Source organism: Triturus cristatus, chromosome 11 (assembly GCF_964204655.1).
Source record: "Triturus cristatus chromosome 11, aTriCri1.1, whole genome shotgun sequence".
NCBI classification, from domain to species: domain Eukaryota; kingdom Metazoa; phylum Chordata; class Amphibia; order Caudata; family Salamandridae; genus Triturus; species Triturus cristatus.
The window spans coordinates 992,901,838-992,922,606 of record NC_140594.1 but is presented as its reverse complement, the minus strand read 5'-3'; the positions used below and the strand labels follow the sequence as shown (position 1 = coordinate 992,922,606).

At 44.0% G+C, this 20,769-nt stretch overlaps 1 protein-coding gene across 2 annotated transcripts in view; it reads left to right on the top strand.

The window, feature by feature from the left end:
• Nucleotides 1-20,769, top strand: part of LOC146785802 (uncharacterized) — a 444,312-nt gene that overhangs the window by 299,377 nt on the left and 124,166 nt on the right. For both annotated transcript variants that reach the window (XM_085635080.1, XM_085635079.1), the window contains exons 7-8: nt 8,887-8,974; nt 17,797-17,968. In XM_085635080.1, the coding sequence (XP_085491206.1) occupies nt 8,887-8,974; nt 17,797-17,968 (260 nt within the window). The remainder of the gene's footprint in view (nt 1-8,886; nt 8,975-17,796; nt 17,969-20,769) is intronic.

Sequence of the window (20,769 nt, the reverse complement as noted above, 5' to 3'; positions counted from 1 at the left end):
TGCCTAACTGCTGTTTTCGGCCGCTTTTGTGTTTGATGTGTGTTTGAGGGGAACTTTCTTTTACGTGTCCTTAATGCTTTTCACCCTTGGCGGAGCCCTCTCACTCCTGCAGAGCAGCGTTAGCTTTACACACAGCTATACATATTAATTGCTTAGCTGCTTTTAAAGGCCACCACCTTCCCTTATTCCCAGTTATTTCCTGTAACTGCCTCGGGCGTCCCACCGCTCATCAGTGCTTGTTTAAATATTTTCATTCATTTTCATTGTTTCTCACCACATTTGCAGAATACAATGGAAAACATTATGTTAGATTGGATATGGGGGTGTGGCTGAGCCGCAAAACATGGAACCCACAGCTTAGAGGAGCTCTGTTCCGCTCGCTGCACCCTGACTAATCAAGCGGCGGTGGGACCCATCCGAGGCATTAGTTTGATTTCGGTTGAGAGGCAGACACTACCACCGGTGACCTAGACCGCCCTTGGCCCCTCCTGCTCTGAAGGGAGTTTGCCCACATGCGCCGTGATCACTTGGCCGGTTTTAGAGACTGCTGATACTCTCAGATACAGGTGGTGACTGTAGTGGGTCGGCCCGGACTTGTGGCAAGACGGCCAGCGGCCTGCCGGGACACGTGGGCGATAGTGGACTGGCCCTGTTTTCTCCGTCCCCTAATTATTAAGTGGTGGCTCCCATCCCCGGGGGCCGCTGTGAGGGCAGTTGGGGTCAAGTGAGCCCCTGGAGGCTCCTGCTGGAGGCGAGAGAGTGCTTCCATGGCCCGAACAGGCCAGCGGCAACTAACTTTGGAAACATTGTCATCACTACAGGATTTCTCTGCCTCTAAGCAGTTGCTCTCATCAGGCTCCAGTGTTTCTTGTGATGAACTGCCTTCGGAGGGAGGCTGCAGACTGGGGTTATATGTGGGGGAGAAATAAAAAGACAGAATACTATATCTTGTTGCACCCTTACGCTCTTTATCACATTGTACATTCCAATATCTATGCCTTACAATGTTTATTTCAACTTACTGCTAATAAACAGATATTTAAGAAAAAAAATGTTAGGTTGGATGTTCAGATATTAAATAACAAGTTGTACCAAATGAACATCTATATGTTGCATAGTCAAACAAAGCTTCTGGTGTGAATACACGTGAAGACTGAATATTCAGATATTAGATAAGAGGTTGTGCCAAATGAACATCTATATGTTCCAAAGTCAAACAAAACTTCTTGTGTGGATGCATGTGCAGACAAGACAAATGTGTCTGCATTCAACTTACTAATTTAACTCCAGAAACTAAACAAACTAAACGTGACAGGTGGTGCTGCCAAGTGTCCGTAATATACATTCTCAGTATAGTAGTTACCTGTTACTTATGGTCAATGCATGTCCCTAGTGATTTTCCATCGGAGACTCAAATTCAGATAGATTATGTTTGGGTATATGGGAGAAGGGGTGCTGGGGGAGCACCTGAAATAGTTCAATATTAGCAGTCTCCCATGGTGTCTACAGTGTACTTTAAGTTTACTAATAAACTGGTGTAATTAATTCACTGTGCTATCACTAGCATCAATTGCCTCTTTAAAGAATAACACAATCACTTACCATCCCTGGTGTATTCTCTATTGCCCCTGCTGCCCTTTCAATTTCTCAAAAGTAGTGTCTTGACCTCCACTTCTGCCCAGTATCATACGTTTTGGACCCCTTACTCCACTCTGGCTGCCGAACAGATTGCCAAGTAGTGGCAGTATCTCATTTAGCCAATAAAGTCAGGTCAAATAATCAGTTTCCCACCTTTCTTTTCTAAGTGCAATCAAACAAACCTAGTATGAAGCTCTGGGGACTCAATAAGCCCAACCTCTGCAGTCGGTTCGTATATTGCAAACACCTTCCCTGAAATAGTTTGCTATGACTGTCCAAATAAAAAAAAAGAAGCCTTTGTTCGCTCCTAAACATTTAGGACACTCGACAAGGACATTTGGACATAGACTTGCAACATAATAAGGTATGACCAGTGCAGGAAGTTAATTTTCTGCAATTTGAATCTCAGATTTTTTTTACACTAGTCGGATAGTCCAACTTGGTAGCCTGTTTCCAGTCAGACAACTTTCGGGCTAGAACCTGGGCCCATCTATCCCTCAGCTTTGTTAAGACACCACTTAAATCTGACTGCAGTGCCCTATAAGCCATGAACTGTGTGTTACTTCTCACCTTTATGGAAGATATCATGCTTGAATGTCCTGCTAAAATACATTGATGCAGAAACCAAGTAATAGACGGAGGAAATTTGTATATCTTGAGTTCATCAACAGAAAACTCTCATGAAAAAAAGACCAGGGTTCAAAGATTATCTCAACTACCCGAAAGCAGGTAGAGTGGACAAATCTTTACAATTCAAGGGACCCACTTTCCCCCACACCAGAGATCTTCGATAAGTAGGGTGCGACCCCCAGGGGGGGCCTAGAGCCCTGGGAAGGGGGTCGTGCATTCCCCAGCTTCACTTGTGCCTGCAATCCAAAATGTTTGCTTTCCTTTTGGAACAAGCATTTGCAATGCAATAGGTCTCGCATTTATGCAAGTTTAAGCTGTTGGCATTGTAAATGACAATGCCTTTTATTTATGTTTTAAAAACTAAAACAAAAATAAAATATTTGCAATGTCAATCGCTCAAACTCTCATAAATGCGAGACCTATTGCATTGCAAATGCTTGTTCACTACTGCTGTCTGAAACCTGATGTGTGTACCTGTGATGTTGTCCTCCTTATTTGTAATCTATGGGTAGAAGCACTGCTCTATGAGCCTGTAAGATTTCTCAACCTGCTGTGTATGGCCTGAAATTGTGAGGTTTGTGGGACTTTACATTTTCTACTTTGCCCCAAACAACTAAATTATCAGTCATAACATGTAATGTACACGAAGGAAACCTTAATGGAACTAAAAGACCTTTAAAGTACGAGTGAAGGAAGATGCTTCATATGTGTTGAGAAAAATAATAGGCAGCATGAAATTGCATATGCAGATGTTTGCATTGCTTGCAAAATCTATGATTTTAAAACCATTTTTGAGGGATCTGTACTTAAATTAACCATTGTGCCTTCATTTATTTTTTTCAAAGTTTTCTGCACCATGTGGTAACACTTTTTTCTAAAATGTTCTGTCCTGCTTTTTACTTTTTATAGGATAGAAACCTGGGCCTTGAAGGTTATCTACAACACTGTGTCGTAGCTGTATTAAACCACAGATCTATCTCAGCCATATCATCGTTACCTCAACATTCAGACCTCCAAAGCCTCTCCTACCTATGTTTAGTGCCCCCACAGAGAACATGTTCCTCCCCAACCACCCCTGCACATTGATATCAATTCACCAGATTTCCAGGGCTAGGAGAGGTGCCCTTTGATCCGCCAATGAAATCACAGAAAATGACACCACATGGCCTTGAATACAAATTAAATCACAGGATATGATGTTACCTACATTGCACTGTGATGATATCACAGGAAGTGATATCATTGAGGTAAAAAACACAAAGTAAGTGCATGATGAATACCATAATAAAGGACTTAGTAAGGCATATAAATGTGTGTTGTTGTTTCCACCCATATTTTTACAAGGTTTCTACCAGGATATGCCCCAGGGCAACAATCACCCCCCCAGGTGTAGCATCATTTGCCAGTCTCAGTCACATACAAGAGTAGCATACAATGATCAGCCATCACATATGCCGATACAGCACAAAATATCTATGCGAAACTCCAAAGGACCCAGCACAAATATCAGATGCTCTGGCACATTCAGCACTACAGACGTACAGTCTCGTACGCGTAGGTGTAGTGCAGTCTCTTACAGTGCAGGCACCGCCTCAGATAGTCTCCTAATGCTCCAATAGAGATAGCAGCCTTTGCATGCACAAGCATAGCAGCAAAAGCCCACTGTAGTCTTTCCATGCTAAATATTGGCCTTAAATTCCCTGTGCATGTGCTGTACAATACTGAACACTTTTCTCCTTAAAAACATTGAAAAGTTTAATTTTCAATAGCTTGAATGTCTCCAACCGCTTATCTCACACTCTACCTTCTAAGTACTGTGCACATAATTCTTCCAGCCCTTACTTCTTGCTCAAAACTGTTTCATTAGTTATGTTCAGCTATACTTTTACCTATAGACCTGGCTCCTCAGATAGAATTGGAATATTGTGAAGCGCTCTAACACCCAGCGGGAGAGCAGAGCGATACAAGACCTTAAATTAATTAATTAAATGTACAGTCTCAAATGCCCAGTGCAACCTTCCCCAGGCATTGGTTTAGTCTCCAATGCCCTATGTAATATTTAGCTTCTAATGCCTACTGCAGACTTTTTGCATACAGATACGGTCACATACACAATAATATCCTTACGCGGTCCATGCCGTCTTTCCTTGTGCAGATTTAGCCCCAAAGTCACAGTACATTAACTCTTAGGCCCATCCATCCTCTCCTATGCCTTGTACAGCGTCAATACTACCAGCTACAGTCTAAAATTCCCTCTTCAGACCTCTATATAGGTTCTCCAATGCTTTCTATAACAAGAGGTACTTAAGTTAGATGAGAATCATCATGTGCTATTACTATTATTAGTGTTGTAATAGTGACAACACCAGAGAAGATTACATTAGTGACAACCCCATGCAAGATTACTAGCAGTGACCAACACAGTGCATTGGCAGGATTGCCAGAAATAATACAAAAAAGGCTTTGTCAACTTTGAATGGCTCTTCATGGGTATTACATAGCAGTGACAGCTGCAATGCCCCTGGCACCAGTGTTAAAATATTTGTAATAAGTCTGCCCAACGCCACATTATTTAACACTCAAATATCAACTTTAAATATACTTTGAAAATTGAGCATTTTACACATACACATATTTTCATCCTGAATACACATTCTCAATGTTGGTATACATATATTAATGCAACTTAGAAAACACCTCTAATATAGTAGGCTGGCGTACACACAGGAGATCTACTTACAGGTAGCTGGACAGCTACTTGCAGCTCCTGGGCTACTCGTTGGAGAAGCATGCCCTGTACATTATGGCCTGCTATTTCCAAGCCAACCTTTCAAACTTCAAATGTTCAATTCTGACTCCTCAAGCGACTGATATAGCCTCAAGATCCCAGTGCAGCCTCCCCATGTGACAGTTAACACTCAGATCACCAGTCCACAAATATGGCATCAACCGCTCTGTGCAGTCTCCTCATACCCTGCTTTAGCCTTAGATTCCCAGAATAGCACCCCACAGAATAAAATGGTAGCCTTAAATGCCAGTGGATGCCTTGTAAAAAAAAACTGGTTTGACTTAAATTGACCAATGCATCCTCTTCAGGCCCTATGCTGGCTCCCAGGCTCAGATGCAATGCAACAAGTATACCTTAAAATGGTCAGTGAAAACTTTCTATTTTCAGCTGTAGCCTCAAATGCCCAATATGTCTTCTACTAACCCAATTATGAAATGTATAATTCAGCTTCCCCATGTGTGGGTTTAGCTTCTCATGTTCAGTGTGTCCTCCCCATGCAGGCTTTTCGCTCAGATGCACCTTGTTCGTGCACCGGTATGCCTGAAATGCTGAGTTCAACCTCCCCATGCACAAGAGGAATGTCAGACTCTGTTCGAGTGGCCTCAGGGCAGACACTGGTGGACTGAGGTTGGTTGCCACTGGTCTTCTCTGCCCTGTCCTACTATGGCTCTGCAAACTAGACCAGGCACTACTCTTTCTTCAGTTGACTCTGAGTTTAATGAGTGCGAGCAGACACAGTCTATTCAGGAAGGTAGTGTGGGTGGCAAGAGCTCAGAACCCAACAGTCAACCAATAGCTATAATAATTAATTGTCCAGCCCAGTGCTTGTCTTTCAGGTGACGGTTATGTCGAGACTTGATTATGCCTGTTCCCTCTATCTAGGGTCCAATAAAGCGGAGGTCTCGAGGTTGCAAAGGGCACAGAATGCAGCAGCAAGAACACTCTTTGGTCTGCGCAAATCTTGCTCTCTGTCAAACGCCATCCACCGTCTTCACTGGTAACCTGTGGCCAGACGCATTGAATTCAAAACCTTATGTATCTCTTTCAAGAGTTAGAAACTGGCCACTCCTCCCATCCTGGCCGATCTCCTGCTGCCATACGCCCCTACACGGCTTCTCCGTTCACAGGGTCAGCACCTGGTGGTGGTTCCCCGGACACGTAGAGTTAGGGACGGTGTCCGCTCTTTTAGTTACAGAGCCGCCACTCTCTGGAACTCACTCCCTGGGCAGATCCGTGGCCTTGATAATTATTTAGCATTCAGGAAGGCCATTAAGACTTATCTTTTCCCTGCATCTTAGTCCTTGCCTGCTTCTTTTGCTTTGTCAGTCTTTCCTGCAATAGTGCCGGGACACCCCTTCGCTGGGGCAGCCGTCACGCTTTATAAGACACGATAACATAACATAACATAACGTAAAAAAAAGTACTTTTATCACTCAGAACTAAATATCACACAGTTCAGTTGGATTAGTGAATACAAGGTGGGACCCGTGCTTACAATCGCCAGTAAGCGCTACACCACATCTCTTCCAGCCAGTACTTTTTCCAGAACCGGGTGACCCCAATAGCTATAAATCGTATTACAATGTGGACAGAAGGATGAATTAGGCACACATGCAGTTTACAGCACTTTGACTGCCACAGGTTAAAATGCATAACTCAGTTCAGTAGTTCTTACCCTATTTATTGATATGGTTAGAAAGTCTGAAGCCCTCACACTTGATTACTCAGCACCTGCTGTAGTTGCGCTGTTTGTCTGCAGGATAAGGCGTACATTTCCTGCATGATGGTTCTGCGTATATTGTTTTTGGGGTGAGGTGGGGTGTTCTGGAGATGCCCATGTCTTCAGCTTGGGCAGCAGCCTGCCTTCGGAACAGGATTTGCCAGACAATTTCAGCATGATAGATCCTGATGTAGCGGCACAACATCTAAGGCAGTTGCGGACCTCTCGGGCTAATTCATTTATGATGATGAATCATCAGCAAATTGCTGCCATCCCAGGCTGACCAGGCTCCTCTTAAGCAGTGACTCAGTCGATGATGGCAGCACCCAATCATGGCTCACAGTGGCTGCCAGTGGACACAACTGTAGTTATGTTTGAAAAGTCTTTTGGGGGCAGTTCTCAGCAGGGATGATGGAGCCCCAATCATGATACCAACCACCCAAGCAGGAGACCCAATCATTACACAGGACACTGCTGGTTTTACTCTCTAGTGTTATCTGCTTTCGCTGGATGCTCCTCATGCTGGGAAACCACCGGATTTCTCCTCCTGGATAGTTGCTCCTCCTTCAGGGACAGGCACACTCCTTCTATTTCAGAACAGGCAGGCAGGCTTCTCGGCACTAGGCAGACCCTCAGCTCCAACAGCAGAAAGTGCAGACCTCAGGTGATGTTCCCTCAACTCTGGGAGACTGGCTGCCAGGCAGACACCAGACCTGGGCAAACAGCAGTCCTATGAGTTCTCTGTGAAGCACTCATTTCTGTGGTCATGAAGAACTTGGAACTAGAACAAAGTTGACTGGCTTGGATAATACTTTTATATAGAGTTTTCAGAACAGGAATGTGGATCCACTGTCTGAAGCATCAGAACCAATTTTTAAATATAAGCTTCCAACTGCTCTCCAGACACAGCCTTTCTGTAAAGTTATGCTTCCCCTGGCAGATAGCAGTGGATCTGCCTTCAAGCAAAGAGTACACAAAACATGGGCACAAAGAACTGTGAGTCCTCTGCTCCTGGCTGTCACAAGCCTTCATGAAGCAGCAAACAGAGACCGATAAAAAGGCAGCCTGCCCTAGATACTGCATCACCTTGAATAACAGAACATAAGTTCCTCCCCTCACCACTACCATCAGACAAATGGCAGCACTTCTGAAATCAGCAGCCCCTTGTTAACAAAATCTTCATGGAATTTCTAAAGGCAGCCCTGTCTCCATCCTCCTTACTGCAGCGTCTAGATCCCACGCTCTAACCACAGGAATACAGGCAATACATTTCCAACGTCTGGAAAAGCTGAACTTATTCTTCATTTTAAGCTATGCTAAACCAGGGGTAACAAAAATGGTTCCCACTAGATCCCACTGGCTAAATACTCATATACACACAGTGTCCTGCTGCAACACATGCATCATACACTCACTATACATACATACATACACATGCACGTGTAATGTCACCGCGAGATTCTGGATCTTACTTAACAGTGGAACTTTACATGAAATGGGTCAGTTGACCATGCTGTCACTAAGACAGAGAAAACGATCTGGTCATGTTACAGATCATTAAACATGGTACACTGCCATGGCCACTTTATGTGTTACACCCAGGACAAGGTCGGTAGTCCACTATATAGCATGAGGGCATGTTTGGTGCACCACTCCAGGTCATAGGATAAGTTCTGCACATCCCTTTATCAATGACAGGCCTTGGTCTCTGCGAACACAGTAGATTAGTGTGACACCAGTTAGTTAGTTTGATAGTTCAAGGTGTGGATAACCGGTTGCATCTGTGTACTCTTGATTAACAAATAAATAAACTGGACACAATGTAATCTAATTTAAAATGTTCTCATTTAAATTAATCAAATTGGGATTGCTTATTTAAAAGTACCTTACACTTAGTAGTCTTAGTGTCTCAGCAAAAACTAGACAGTTTTCGTAATTATTTGTCTTTAAACCCTTACTGCATTGCCTCTGCTTGCAAGCTCATAGGTAATGCCAACAAAGCATTATTAGGTTACATTGCATTGTTTTACTCTGCTGTGATTGATTGCTCCTAAGCATGGACAGAAAATAGGATGCTAATAACGTCGATTCTTTTGTCTCAATACTGTAGGGTGTGAAAGTTTGGGAATTGCCTCCAAGCGGACAAGGACTCACCGCCCTGATAGCTTTGAATGTATTGGAAAACTTTGATGTGAAAGGTAATTGGTATTAACACCTAAAATATGTGAATATTAGTTTAAGTAAACAATTAGAATTTGACCTACTTATTTGGGCCCTCCTCATTGTGAAGCCCAATTGTCTTCTTTAGTTGCATAATTTTTAAAACTACCAGAATTTTCAACTCAGATGCATCCCTCAACCATCGGTGATCCTGATTGGTCCATTGCCAGTGGGTGGGTAATCGGTCCAGTGCTCCCTCTCCCCCGAAGTACTGAAACAGTCAACAAGTAAAGTAGAATGTGTTGTGATGTCAGAGGGAGAGTGATATGTCATACGACTATGTAGATCTGATCACTCACTTGGGTTCTGGGTGGTGCCTTTTTGATCTTGGGCAACTACCACTTGGGGCATGGTGATATGAAAGAATGCTAACTCAAATTTGTGTCCAGAAGGCCAAACACAGTGCCCTGCTCGTCCGTAAGGGCGATAGGTCCAGCTTTTAATTATTGTTGTATAATATTATTAAGACTTTATAGTTTGTGAGCGATGAATAGTGTAGTATATTTGTATTTTGTGGCACAATACAATGGAGTTGCAGTTTGCACTTCTAATATAGAAAACTGAAAGATTAATAGTAAAGTGAGAAACATTGGAACTGATTGGAAAAATCATACAAAGTTGTAAAGAAACAGTATAGATTCTATAGTGTGGACATTTTTGAAAACACAATGTACCAACATAGAATACATGATAACCTGAGAAGACCTTCCTTCTTGTAGCTGCTAGTAACATGAACATTCTGGCCTAGTAACAGTGAACCAAAAATGTAAATTCTTTAGACATTTTTAAATGAGAGAAACGAAGGCTGAATACATATAGTGGAAGCCTCCCTCCTGGAGTAAGGGTGCCAAGCACTGTATACAAAGGGCAGGCCCACTCTCAAGCATTCCTAAAAAGTAGCAACTGCCATATTAGATTGTTCACCATGTACCATGAAAAGGTCTCTGTTTTGACATTTATGGCCCCACTCATCGAGGAAAATGTCAGGCGCCTTAAATAAAGAGCAGGCACACTTTTAAGCAGAGGTACCAGTGAATTGTTCCTGTTTGAGGGCTCCCGAACATTTGATAATGTCCATATTTCCGGTTTGTGACAATTAGTCCCCGTCTTGTTATGAGGGTCCACCCAACCCCATATAAAAACAAGAACTCTTTCAAGCACTCCTTAGTAAGTAGAAGGTTCCCTGTTTGAATCTTCCCTTTTCAGCATAAAAAAGGTTTTGTGGGCATCCTCCTGGAGCAAGGAGGCCAGCACCAATAGGATGAGCTGGAATATTGTCAAACACTTCTAGCAAAATATAATTTTCCTTTGGGAATGCTTACCAAACAACATAAATGTTAGAAGTTGGCTTTTTGGTCGAGGAGGGTGTGAACCCTTCTCAAGCATCAACCACAATCCCCGTCAGGGTGAAGCACAACAAAATAACCTGTGCTTAAACCTTTGGTAGCTTGCCACAAAAGCAGTCAGGCTTAACTTTGAGGTAATGTGTAAAGTATTTATGCAGCACTTAAACAGTAAGAAAGTGCAAACACAACACAAGAAAAGTCTCACACCAACTTTGAAAAAAATTTGCATTTAAGAAAGTATTTGATACCAAAATGTCAAGAAACCAATCAGTAGAACTGTATTCATGAATTTGTAAAGTTTTTAGTAAAAACTAACACCTAAAAGATCAAAGTACCAACCACGAGACCAGGGCAAAGGTGAAAGGTATGGATGATCGCTATGGAGCGCAGTACGTATACATGAAGTAGATTGGGTCTGGTTTCAGCTTGCCTTCGGACTTAGAAGACATTTTGAAGGAAAATGCCTGAGAAGGTAAAGTTCAGCGAGGTTATGCAGCCAGCGGTGCCCGAGGAGAAGGTGTTGTTGTCGAGGAGCCCCTGGATGAAGTCGTGGTGAAGATTTTTAATTTCAAGCACAGTCACTTCTCTGGAAGTCAAAAATCTGAAGACTGTTACCGCTGAGGGCTCTACTGTGCCGGATACTCCTTCTGCGAGGAGCAGCGGAACAAGATTTGCTGCTCCGGAGAAGAGCGTGGTAAAAGCCATCACAAGGTTATGCCCACCTTTGGTGGATTGGCAAGCAGGTATGTCCCGGGTTCCAATTGGTTCTCAGAGCAAATTTTGGCTAAATATTTTCTGAGCTCCAAGGTTTGTGTTTTGGCTATTTGAACACCTTTAGGCCCACTTCCAAGGTCCCAGGGCTGGGTAGGCACCACTAGGAGGGTAAGGAGTTCCAGTTGATGTAGCTTTTTGTGTCTCTGTAGCTCAAAACAGGCCAGCCAACTAGCCCTCGGATACACTTTTGTAGTCCTGGGTCCAAGCAGCAGGGCAGTCCTCTGAGGGTTCAAGGCAGGCTTCAAATAGCATGGCAATCCTCTGGGAACAGGGGGACAATTTTCTGAAGAACAAATCAAGCCAGGAGTACAGGGCAGGACTTCTGAATGTCCTTCACGGGTCCAAGAGTGAACTGACAAGTGGGTCTGAGGGTCTTATTTTTTATCTGGTGCCAGCCTTGAAGTGAAAGAAACTTCTTGAGTTTTCCCCCCGATGGTTCTGGAATTTCTTTCCTCCCTGCCCTGGCTCCAGGGACTTGGGCTGACGAAAAACTGGTGTGAAGTTCTTTGCGAGTGGGCCGAGGCATGTCCTTTGAAATGCTAGTGGGTCAGGGAACAGCTCCGTCCCTTCCATCCTGGCAGGATGGCCTATCCTGCCAACATCTAGTACCCCTTTATCTTACTGTCGGGGAGGAATACTAAAAAGGACAACTGCCACGCTAATCATAGTCATGTGATCCAGCACACAGGCTAAGGTCATCAAATGGTTAGGACAAGAAACTGCCAATTTTCAAAACAGTGGCATTTACAGAACTGTGACTTAATTTCTAACTTTACCAATTAAAAGGATTTTAAATTAGAATTCTTAAGAGACCAAACATGACATTTCTACCTGTTCTCGAACAAATGTTATCACTTATTAAATGTAATAAGGTAACCCAATGTTATCCTATGGGAGAGGTAGGCTTCACAAAAAGGGAGGTCCAGGTTAAATTGGCAGTTTAAAACTGCACACTGGCTGCAATGGCAGGCCTGAGACATGTTTAAAAGGGCTACTTAGTGGGTGGCACAATACGTGATGCAGGCCACTTAATATACAGGCCCTGAGTACATATAGTGCCACTCCACTAGGGACGTATAAGTAAATTAAATGTGCCAATTGGGTGTAAGCCAGTTTTATCATGTTTACTGGAGAAAGCACAAGCACTTTAGCACTGGTTAACTGTGGTAGAGTGCATGGAGTCCTAATGCCAACAAAAACAGATTAGGAAAACAGGAGGGTTGAAGGGGAAAGGTTTGGGGGGTGACCCTGCATAGAGGGTCACATTAAACAATAATAAGCCAATATTTTGGTTTTGTGAACTTCCGTCCAGGAGCTAGTAGGCTAAGTTCTTTACACAAAGAGCAGGCATGCTTTCTAACAAATAGCCCTTTTCCTGTTAGAGGCCTCCCCGTGCAACACAAAAATGCGAGGTTTCACCTTAACTTGCTGCTTGCTGCTTTATTAATCCCCCTTTGGAAGCACGGTGGCTGCATGAGCAGGAACAACATTGTGCAGCAGACCATTCATGCAACTTCTTCTGTAGAAACCCGTGGGGCAAATACACCTTTTCGCAAGGCATTCTTGTTTCCTGCTAAGGCTAGCTGGTGTGCTTCCACATTAAATAAATGCTGATTAAACCTCTCCATCTTCTACCCCTGAGATCTCTCTCTTTTTCCAGGAGGTGGCCAAACACTGACAAAACTGTGAGGTGACCTTTGCGAATATCTTTTCAGCCTGTGTTCAAGGTTTCGAGGAGACCATACTCCTCTTGTGGTGTTGCAAATGCCTCATGTAATTGTGCATGGTTACGTCCTCTGACACCTAGTTAAAGCCATAACCTTCAGATGGCATCCATTTAAAGCAGAGTTATTTTTTGTCCAACCCATCATACAAAGAGAGTCCACAAACACACTTAGCACAGTTTAGCAGCAGATGGAGTGCATGTCAGTATCCAACCCCATGGAGGATATGTAGCAGTTTGTGTCCATCTATTGCCATCATTTCACTGCTACAGGCAGAGACTGTCTCTGTGCCGAAAATTCAGTCATTAATGACTCCTCGGTGGGATGTAGGGTAGTAGGTCAGAAAGTCTGCCATGCTGAAAACACCATCATGTTTATGTGCAGCCGGTAGCCATGGTCACTCTAGAAGTCTGTTTATTGCATAGGAATGACCTGACTATGGAGGCCAGGCACTTAAGGTACAGTGACGGTATATAGTATGCGCTATTGTGCACTCTGTATAACACCCTTGAAAGTGCAACCATTTTAACCAGCCCCACACAGACCACCATGGATATTGGCAGTGGTGCCCAGTTTAAAAGGGCCCTTCTTACTGTTTCCAGCTGTGGGATTAGATTGGCTGCCCACATCTGTGATTCTGTATCGGAGAGGAATATCCCAAGATGTTGTATCCCAAATGTCACTACTTTAAACTATGGGCAGGTGGCCCAGTTTCCAACCCTTTCTTTCCCTTCTACAGTGTATAATCTGGATGTGACCCAGTTCACACCTCACCTGGTACAAGCCTGAAGGAATTCACTGCTTGCATTGTTCACAGTCCTGACCGTTCTGGTTGGCTAAGAAACACAAGGAGGTCATCAGTATACAGTGTGGCTCTGCCCTCTACCCCTGAAGCCTACTTAAATCCCATTATGCCCTCTCCTGTCTTGGGAATTTCTGCCAGAGGTTGCAACATGACTGCTAATAGAAGCAGTGACAGTGGGCATCAGTGTTGTGTGCCTCGTTGTTTGGGAAATGGTTCCAATACTGTCTTACTTATACATACGCGTGCCCAGGGTTCCAAATATAGAGGCTGTGTATATGATGGGCAGTTGGAGCCCAGCTCAGTCATTGTAGGAGAGCAATTAGGAAATTACAGTTCAGGTCATTGACTGCTAGCAATAGGTGCCGTCGCCCCTCTGGTGCCAGTGCTTCGATCACACATCGAATGTTATGTCATGCTGACGTGTTTGGCAAGTGAACAAATTACAACTAATTACAGCTATCAAGTGATTCACCAGGGTTTTTACAAGTACCTTGACTCCACATTGGTAAGAGATAGTAGTCTGTACAGGTTGGAGCAGCCAGCAGGTCGGCCCGGTTTCGGTGTGGCGCCAATGATCGCGTAACTTAAATGTTGTGGCAATGATTCCACTGCTTTAGAGTTAGTGTGCATTACTAATAAGTGTGGTTCAACAGATTGGAATATGCCTAAAAAATGCCAAGAGGAGTCTATTCGACCTGGTGGTTTTCCCGACTGCATCTGGTTAATCGTCTTTGAAAACTGCTTAACTGCGATGAACAGTGAACATAATCCCTTTCAACATCCGCAATGCCCCAGTCAGGAGGTCATTCATCTAGAGCTTCTCCTCTATTGTCAAGGCTCGTGCCATACAGTGTGCAAACAGAATCTGCCACATTCCTCTGCAATTGCCATGGGGTCTGTAATTAAAAGCCCTTCTGCATTTGTAATTCCTGTCACAAAGTGGTTTGGGCTTTCTCTTTTACTGAGCCGATATATCACTTTGCTGCCCTTATCGACATGGTCATAGAGCCCACTCTGGGAGGCAAATCCAGACCTTCGTGGCCTTGTGCATTACACACATGTTGGTGTGGCTTTGGTTCTATATTGTCTCTGGAGAATCAGGGTCACGACTCTGCTTTAAGCATCTTTGCCCGCCTATCTTTTTTGAGTTCTGCAATGTATCCTGGGGTTCTGCTTCTCACTATGGGTTTATGGCTTCCCAAACTACCACTGATGAATTCAACATCCCTAAATTTTGCTGAATATATTGTTTGGTCTCCTCTCTCAGAAAGTTCCAAAGTTAAGTATTCAGCAGCCAACAAGCACAGAACCACCACATGTCAAGGTGTTGGATTTCTATGTCCCCAATTATTATGCAAACTGGTGCAAAATTTGAGGGCCACTTTGCATGTATATAGGCCCTATATGCCCCAGTAACTTCTTCACATTGGTGATTTGCGTCAGGAATACACAGTTTGGAAAAGGGATCGATGGGCCCCAGAGAAGGACTTATATTCCCAGTCATATGGGTTACACTGACGCCATGTGTCCTGCACATTATCTGTTATTGTGAAGGCTGCAAGAGGAGTAACCAGGCGCAGCCCGTGCAGGTAAAGAGCGGTGGGGGAGGGGGGATTTGACAGACAACTATGAAGGAAATTTAATTATTTATTTAAATTTCCCTCAGCGTCGTCTGTCGAATTCCCCCCACCCCGCCCCACCGCTTTTACCTGCACAGGCTGCTCCTGGGAGTGGAGTAACAGCCTTGCCACTCATACCTTCCAGACTGTGCCTATCTAATCTCAAGTACAACACCCCTTTGGGGACCCCTGAAACAACAGGGAGTCCTAGTGGGGCTTCTATGGGCATTACACCAACATTTGCAGAAGAGGCTTGAACTACATCAGGGGGTGTGTGTATGTTTAGGCATGTTACAGTGGTACCTCCCTCTGACCCACACATCATTGTACTCTTACAATGACAAACTTTAATTATGTGGAATGGAAATAGTCTTTAAAAGGGTATTGCTACCCCTCTTGGGCCTCTGGAAAAAGCACACTTGTAACACCTGCCCAAAACCATATCTGGCCAAGAAGTTGTGTTTTGTTCCAATCAGGTGTGTTTCTTAGAGCATGAGGTTACCTGGGCCACATTATTTTGCTGGCCTAATTGTTTCCGCAATATTGCCCCTCCTTTTACTTAGTTTAGGAGACCATAAACATTCCATGTTTTGTATTTGATACCCACCCTGCTCTCATCATGGTTTGTCTGTGCGATTTTCCCATTTGTCTACAGTTTTTACCCTGAATTAAAGGGTATCACTTGAAGAGTTTGTAACCTATAAATTGCCTATCACTGCCACCCCTTATCCCCCTCCCTATACTCCATACGTCCCAATCTGTCATAGAAACCTGGGTGGATTAGCCCTCCCCCCAACCATGAGGCAGGCCATGAGCCTTCCTAAAAATGTGATCTCCCAAAAACTACTCTCATAACTCAGTAAACCTAAATCAATGAGGTTAGTCCTTAGCGCACCTTGTGCCTTCCTCCTTTTTGTACCAGTGCCATGACACATGATCTTCATGCTGTCACCCTGAAGTAGGGTGGCTCTCCGCACATATACTAATCCCCTTCATATCTCTCTTCTGATGCCAGCCTGTCTCTCCCTTAGGGTGGGTGTTATCCTAACCCTGAGGGTCATAAAGTGGTTGTCATTTGAGTCCGAAGTCTATCCTGCACCACATGTCTCTAGTCTAGTTCATAAACTGGCAGGTACTTGGTCGAGCACTGTAAGGTGGGGTTGTGAGTCAGTATCAGTCGATCTAATGTGTGAGCATCTGTTGACTCGCCTTTGACCATTGTCTGGTTGAAAGCCATTTTTCCTAGATCATAGTCTTGTTTTAGATCTGTACTACTGCTTCTTTAGCCATGCCCCTTGCTTGTTCTCCTGCAATTTGTGCTTTTGATTGCTTTTTTTGCTGAATAGTTAGGACTTTTTTTCCCCAAAGATATTGTTTTCTGAAAGATGTCTGAGTTTTGCTGGGTAATCTGAGAATATCTTTAAATTATTTGGCCTTAGATGACTCCTGCCATTTCTTTTGTGCCTTCAAGATTTTATAATTTGTGGTAGTAGCAATGAGCGGCCATGACCAGAAGCCAGTGGGAGCCGAGACTTGTAAATAGCTGAACGATATGTATTTGTTGACGTTTCGATCCTGACAATGCGCTATTTAAATGTCATAGCGGGTCTTCTTCAGGACAAGGGCGGCAAGTGTCAGCAAAAATTCTCAATGACAGAGTCTATGATGTGCAGTAGTCTTGACGCGGGTGGGCCGTTGAGGAAACAGTCGGCCACTGTGGGGGGTAAACATCCGATCCCAACTGCTAACCAGTTCAAAATCCTGGCACGGCGTACACGTATCGAAGCAGTCAGAGACAGCAGACAGAGAGAATTTTTGCTGACACTTTCTGGCTGTCATCCTTTACCGCCCTTGTCCTGCAGAAGATCCGCTATGACATTTAAATAGCGCATTGTCAGGGTCGAAACTTCGACGAATACATATGGTTCAGCTATTTACAAGTCTCTTGGCTCAAATTAAAAAGCGAAAGTGCTGCCCACCAGAGACATTGTCCTCTCTCATCCTGACCACCATGTAGTTATTTTTCTTGTTAAACTGTACATAATCTCACCGTGTACATATGATATGCACTGCGCCATCATCACTGAGCACCCTATGTCACTTTATTACATATCACTTGTAAATTTACTCACCTTGACAGCCTTTTCGATTTTTGTAAATACCTTTGAAAGCCTCAAATCATATAAAATAAGAATTTCGCAAACATCTACTAGCCAGTGTTTTAGTGTTCCAACTACATGTAACGTACGTTATTTTAAAAAAAATGACATCTCTCTGTGATTCTGTACAATGTGTAATTTGTTTAATTTTTGATTCACTCCTCTTATGTATAGTGATTATTCCCCCCGACAGAACCACTGTAGCTTTCTATAAATCTCTGAAAAAACAGCATATAGGGAAATGATTCGGATCATCCCTGACATTAAAATAAAGATCCTATAATATGTTTTAAGAAAGGAAACATTCAAAATTGTAGAAAAAAACGTACTTTCAGTTTTATTTTATTTCCCCGCCTTCTTGCTATTTTTGTAGCAATGCTTCATAATTCAACGGATTACCTCCATGTTTTGGTGGAAGCTCTGAAGCTCAGCATTTCGGATACAATGTGGCATGTTGCTGATCCTGCCCATGTTCCTGTGCCCACCCAAGAACTCCTTTCCAAACAATATTCGAAAAGACGCTCAGCCCTCATGTCTCTGCAGAGGTAAGATTTAATTGCTGGCTCTTCCCTGTTGTATCGATTTATTGTAAACAAAAATGTTGTTTAGCCTTTAGACTCTGGGAGAGGATGTGGCCTTACGTCCAGAGCTGCCGACTTTGGAGCTGGGGAAGCAGGTTCGAGCCTCGGCGTTGGCTCAGCATCCTGTGATTCTCAAATCGCTTAACTGCTTGCATGCTCATGACGAGCCCAGCTCGTCATGAGGCACAGTGGAGCTGTGCTCATGACGAGCTGGCCTCGTCATAACGGCCGCGGGCCGCCCACGCGTGATTGATTCCCCGCCTGAGTGGGAGAATCAATCAGTGGGCGGGGTTGTGACGATCTCAGCCCCCCCGGGCCCTCCCCCGCGCCCCCGCGCCGTAGGGGAATTACCCCCACGGCAAAGGAGTTAATCTATCCCCACCTACCAAAAATGAACGTGTGTCCTTGTGTAACGTAACTGGGCTCCTGTAAAGCACTCCAATACCTTTGGGTCGAGTTCGAGCTATATAAAGCGCGCTATATAAAGCAGTAGAGAAAAACTGCTGTACATTGGGAATAATGCTTTCTCTGAATCTTGGCAATTCAGAGAGTAGGTGTGACCTATTCTTAGAAAACCCCTAAATTTCAGTAGCAGGCCAGGGGTGCTCTTGGTGTATTCCCCAAATTCAAAAGTAAACCAGCAAAATCTTTGTGAATCAGGCCCACTGATGTCTTGATAGTGGACTCCAACACTTTTGTACTCCAAGTGTCAGGCATAAAACATGGATTTCTGCATCCGAAAGAGAAACTATGATTTTACAGAATCAGCCTCAGGGCCGGACAGGCCTTTTATTCCACTAGGCATTTCCCCGCTAACCTGGAGCCATCAGAGTGCCATCTAGAAAGTCCGGGCTGCTCCCGGGGCTGTCACTTTCTCCAGCTTCCAGAGGCTAATTACTGTAGGCACAGGGGGGCTTCATGAAATAGAGAGGAAGAGAGGGATGAGGGGGAATATAGAGAGAAAGTAATCAGAAAGGGAGAAGAGAGAGAAGGGAGAAGGAGAGAGCGAGAATGAATGGATGGAAAGAAGGAGCCTGAGCAAGAAGGTGAAGAGCGTGTTACTGGCTTGAGCATTTTTGCCAAGGGTGCATTTGGTTCCCTAATGTGCCCTGATCAGCATTTTTGTACATCAATCAATTTTCTTGTGGGGAATACCGGCCTATTTAGATGGCCTTTTGTGAAGAGGTTAAGAGCGAGAATGGAAGAGGATAGTTCTAGTTCAGGAAGGATGGGCACGCAAAATCTTGTGAACATGCACAGAAGCACGGCTCTTTCAGTAATGAAAAATGCACAGCATTACCCACCCTGGCTACTTATGGCAAATGACTGGTAGCCTTCAGTGTGATTCCCACCCTGGCTGCTCATGGAAAAGGACTGGTAGTCTTTGGTGTGATTCTCACCCTGTTTACTCCTGGAAAAGGAGTGGTAGCCTTTGGTGTGATTCCCACCTTGGCTACTCATGGAAAAGGACCGGTAATCTTCGGTGTGAGTCAAGTGTGGGAAAAGGAAGTGAGCACCTACATGTTTCATGATGGTCTAGGAAAAGCGGTCTGTCAAAGGGAAAAATAATTCTGCTCTGGATGAAAGAAAGGAAAAAATAGTGTAAAACACACTGTATATCCAATTCCAAATCAGTGGCTTAGCTGCTGGTAGCTGGCTGTGTGGTGTCATAGTCCTTCTGGCGATTGGCAGGAAAGGTGTGCCTGAAAAGCTAAAAAAAAAAAGTCAGGTTTCCAAGAGTTACTGTGGGAGATTGTGTTAAATCCCAAAATATGAGTAAACACACGTGCACACACACACGCACAACAACACAACACACACTTGTCCAGTAACCTGATTCAGAGACATTTATTCCTCTTTGGAGCATTACTTGAAAGATTCCCCCAGGTCTGAAGATACTAACCACAATAAGACATCCTTGCATAGATAAGACTCGCTTCACGCATCCAGGACTTGTGGAGAACAATATGCAACCCAACTGACTGCTGAGATCAATCAACATAAACATCCAGCCCCTCTTTTCTCCCACTGGAAGGGATTGAATGGACTACCTACACTTCACATGGTAAATATTGCAAGCTTTGTGATGACTGGGTAGAAACACTTATTATATGGAATAAAGTACCCCGTAAAGGAACATTGGAAAGATACTGCAAGTCAACCCTGAAATCCAAGATCTTACAAAGACACTTGGTCTGTTACTTCATGGGCAAGGAATTCCTTGCTGTCTTCCAAATACACAGGTTGTGGTGCATTATCCCTACTATGGTTTGTACACCAGTGCCGGATGAAACACTGTGGAGGCCCTCAGGCAGTTGAATTTTCCAGGACCCCCTCGCAAATTATCTCGTAATACGTTTTTAATTTTACCAACAAACAAATTTAATGAACCAGTTTTATTACACAAAACGAAACATTAACAATTATTAATGTTATTAAGCAAAAATTAATTGGAAACAATTTAAGAAAGCTTGATTGCAATTTTCTTTCAAGATCAAATCAATATTATTTTGATCCGATGTCGTGGGCCCCTAAAAGGAGTGGGGCCTATAGACCTGTGCCTACTGTTGCAGTCAGCTCTCTAGCCTTCTGCTAGAGCGCAAAAGACATTGCGTAGTTTGCGCTCACGTCGACGGACGTGAGCACGTGTGTATATAATAAAGGGGCGGGCGACCGAGGGGCAGTTCGCGCCCAACTGAGGCACGGTGTCGGTGTGTTCATTTTGCGCTGCCCGCGCTAGGCCCCACGCACGTGGCACCCCTCAC